General features: G+C 48.0%; 2 protein-coding genes across 2 annotated transcripts in view; one reads left to right on the top strand and one right to left on the bottom strand.

Moving 5' to 3' along the window:
- The window catches only part of LOC106123457 (uncharacterized), a 5,995-nt gene extending 4,410 nt beyond the window's left edge, over positions 1-1,585 (bottom strand). The window contains exon 1 of the mRNA XM_013319798.1: positions 6-1,585. Within this exon, the coding sequence (XP_013175252.1) occupies positions 6-1,542 (1,537 nt within the window). The 5' untranslated portion in view covers positions 1,543-1,585. The remainder of the gene's footprint in view (positions 1-5) is intronic.
- An 810-nt stretch (positions 1,586-2,395) lies between these two features.
- On the top strand, positions 2,396-3,158 carry LOC106124993 (histidine-rich glycoprotein-like). Its single transcript, XM_013322077.1, has one exon. The coding sequence runs from the start codon at positions 2,435-2,437 to the stop codon at positions 3,155-3,157; it is 723 nt and encodes a 240-aa protein (XP_013177531.1). The 5' UTR covers positions 2,396-2,434; the 3' UTR covers position 3,158.
- Positions 3,159-3,593: the final 435 nt, after the last annotated feature.

Here is a 3,593-nt window from a genome sequence, read left to right on the forward strand (position 1 = left end):
CTGGATTTCGGACATGGAGGTCTCGCCGCGTGGGACTATCGGCGGCGAGTTACCTTTGTCATCCAGAGTCGAGTTGGCCGCAAAAAGAGAGCCCAGGAGATCGGCTTTCTCTTTTGCGGTGTGGGCCATCGAGTCGTCCCCCCTGCGCAAAGATGGTAGGGACGGCTTACAGAAGTTCCCTTGGACAGCCTTGGCAAGAGACCAGAACGCGCGAGTTCCCGAAGGAAGGTGCACTAGCCTCTCACCAATGCTGGCCACGTGTTCTGACTTTGCCTTGGCAATCACTCTTTTGAAGGACCTGGAGGCAGAGTTATACTTCTTTTTAAGCTGGCTGGTATTTACATCCCTAGCTGCTGACGCCTCAGCCCAGGCTCGATAACAATCCTGCTTGTAGCGCGCGGCTAATTTGCAGGACCTACCAAACCAGGGCCGAGAACTGCCCCCGATGGGCACAACAGAAGACGGAATAAAAAGATCCATCCCCTGAAGCACCACATCGGCGACAGAGTCGGCAACAGCGTCGGGATCATCCAGACTGAAGCAAACTCGCTCCCATGGGTAGGATGCAAAAAAGGACCGCATCTCATCCCAGTCTGCTGACCTGTAGTGCCACACTCGGCGAAAGCCAATCGGTTTAAACCGTGGGCAAACCGAGATAGGCACTGAGGTCCGGATCAGGCAGTGGTCCGACGAGCCCAAGGGGGCGTCGACAGAAACCTGATAGCTGTCCGGATGAGAGGTCAGCAGAAGGTCCAACAGGGAAGGCGTATGATCTGCCACATCAGAAATTCGCGTGGGCGCGGCGACCAGCTGCGTCAGATCATAAGACAAGGCAAAGTCGTGGACAGATCTCCCCGCATGGTCGGTGGTACGAGAGCCAAGCCAATCGGCATGGTGGGCGTTGAAGTCGCCAAGTACCACGATTTCAGCGGAGGGGATCTGTGCCAGAACGGAATCTGTAGCCGTTTGGACTTGCTCCATGAGTCGGTCTGTTTCGGCATTACCGCTATGGGACCTATAAAGGCACGCGTAGACCCGCGGATGGACATCGCCATCTACGCGCAGCCACAAAAGAGATAGGTCCCTACCTTCAAGAAGGCTGAGGCGACGAGAACAGACATCCTCTCTGACGTACACGCAAACCCCAGCCCGGGGCAAAAAGGAGTGTTCCAGTTTGTATCCGGGGCAGGATAAGTACGATGTGTCCGCCGGAGAGGATATCTGTGTCTCGGTAAGAAAAAGCAAGGCCGGCTTGGCCGTCCGGAGATGGTAATGAACGGCCTCCAAGTTGGAATGGAGTCCCCTGATATTGCAGAGGTCCACTGCGTGGGTGGCAGGGGGTGGAAGTGCCTGGCCTCGTTTGCCCCGGCCTCTACAGCGAGCGAGCGGAATGTTGCCCCCCCCAGAATACGCAGGGCGGCCCGCGCGCATACCCCCAGACTCCAAGCGAGAGTTCAGGCGTAAGCGCGCGGAGGGGGATTCTCCAAAACCAGGGGTTTTGGTACCCCCCTGGGGTACTTTCTCTTTTAATCCCACTGCCATGCTGTATTAAAGGGGGGGGGGGGAGGTTGGGCCTCCGGGACCACACTCATCAGACGAAACGCGGAATTTCTTCCACTTCACGCCTGTTTTCTGTGTGGTGGTGGTATTTCACCGGGCGAACCTGGCCAATTCGTGCGAAGATGTTAAAGCGGGTTCTACCACTCTTGAATATGTTGATAAAGCGAACAAACTTTATTTTCGCGTGAATACGAAGCTCTTCTTTTGTTATAAACAAATAACGTATTTGTTAAATACGTTATTTCTAAGAATAAATATGAGCATGCCTTACAAAATTTCATAAATAAATTCCATTTAACTAGATAGGTACATATTCGCTGTGCACGAAGTCTAGTCTAGTTCTATTTCTAAAAATTCGTACAGAAATTATTATATCAGAATTAAGCAGTATTATGGATCCAGTGATGTTAAATAGACTATATAGTTCTAGCTGAGATTTTCACAATATGGTGTTAAAAATCCACCTCAAGGTGTATCTTCATATATTATGCCTGGTTTCTACCATAAAGTACAACAATTACTCTATTTTAAATACTTCGGATTATCCTTCATGGATATTAAAAGACATTTTCATTTTAGTCCAAATTTCTGCACAAAAAGATAAATATTCGCTATATTTTTAAATTTCATGGTTTCCTACATAGATTAAACAATAAACAAATTCTCGTATGCATCGACAACGTAAACTCGAAGATCAATGATGCTAAGTCATTTTATTAATTGTCCATGAACTAGTGCAGGCGCCGGTTGCGGAATTATGTTTCTACATCGCCTCGTCTAACAACTAAATAATATAAAATAGCCAATCCACCAACTGAGGTCAGTCACAACCGGACTTCCGCTAGCTAACAAACGGAGAAGTCCACTTGCAAATATGAGGGGTCTGTTGGTGCTAGGAGTTTTGTGCCTCGCTGCAGCTTGCTTCGCTTACGAAGTCGCCGAGTCCGACCTCGCGGTAGCCGAGACCAAAGGCCATCACCACGAGCACGGCGGCGGCCACCACCATCACGGACATCATCACCACGAACACGGCGGAAAGGGAGGCAAGGGACACCACGGTCATCATCACCACCACAAGGGCGATGAGGGGCACTACGGCAAACATCACGACGAGGGACATCACCACGAGCACGGAGGTGGCCACAAGAAACACTGGGATGAACACGACCATCACGGCGAGCACCATGAGCACGGACACCACCACAAGGGCGACAAGCATGGCCACCATGAACATCACGACAAAGGTGAACACACCGACGGATACCACAAGAAGTATCACAAGGACCACTTCCACAAGGACCACCACTTCCACGATGGACACCACGACGAAGGCAAACACCATAAGCATGGTCATCATCACGGACACCACGAAGAACATGGCGGTCACCACAAGAAGGGAGGTCACCATCACTCCGGCCATCATGAGGGTCACCATGGTAAACACGGACATCACGATAAACATCATTATGACGAGGGTCATCACGGACACAAGGGTCACCATGGACATGAGGGTCATGAGCATCATCACCACGGCCACGGCAAGAAAGGTGGTCATGATGATCATAAGGAATGGGGATTCCACCACGGTAAACATTAATGAAAACAACTATAAAAACTCTTATTATCCTTTATCGTTATATAAAATTGAAATTGTTTTTTATTGTTTTTACATGTTTTATACAAAAATATACAAATGTTGATTTGATTTTTTCCTTTCTTTATTAATATACTTTATACCTACCACTTCCCTTTCATTTATTGATTAAGGTAGATGTTGGTTTTGTTGTATGATGCATTGCAAAAACGGGTAAATGCAAAAATTAAATCATTGAACAGATGTCAAAAAGTCAATTAAAAAAAAACAGACCAACTAACTAACAGACATTTGAACGACAATTGAATACGTCACTGTTCAAAGTCAGCCGTTACACACAATGAGCGTTTAGACTTCTGGACGTCACAATGAAATTTATATTATATAAATCCTGAAACAAAAAACAAACATACGCGCGAAAACCATTCCCATCCGGAAT

Source organism: Papilio xuthus, unplaced genomic scaffold (assembly GCF_000836235.2).
Source record: "Papilio xuthus unplaced genomic scaffold, Pxut_1.1 DF828952.1, whole genome shotgun sequence".
NCBI classification, from domain to species: domain Eukaryota; kingdom Metazoa; phylum Arthropoda; class Insecta; order Lepidoptera; family Papilionidae; genus Papilio; species Papilio xuthus.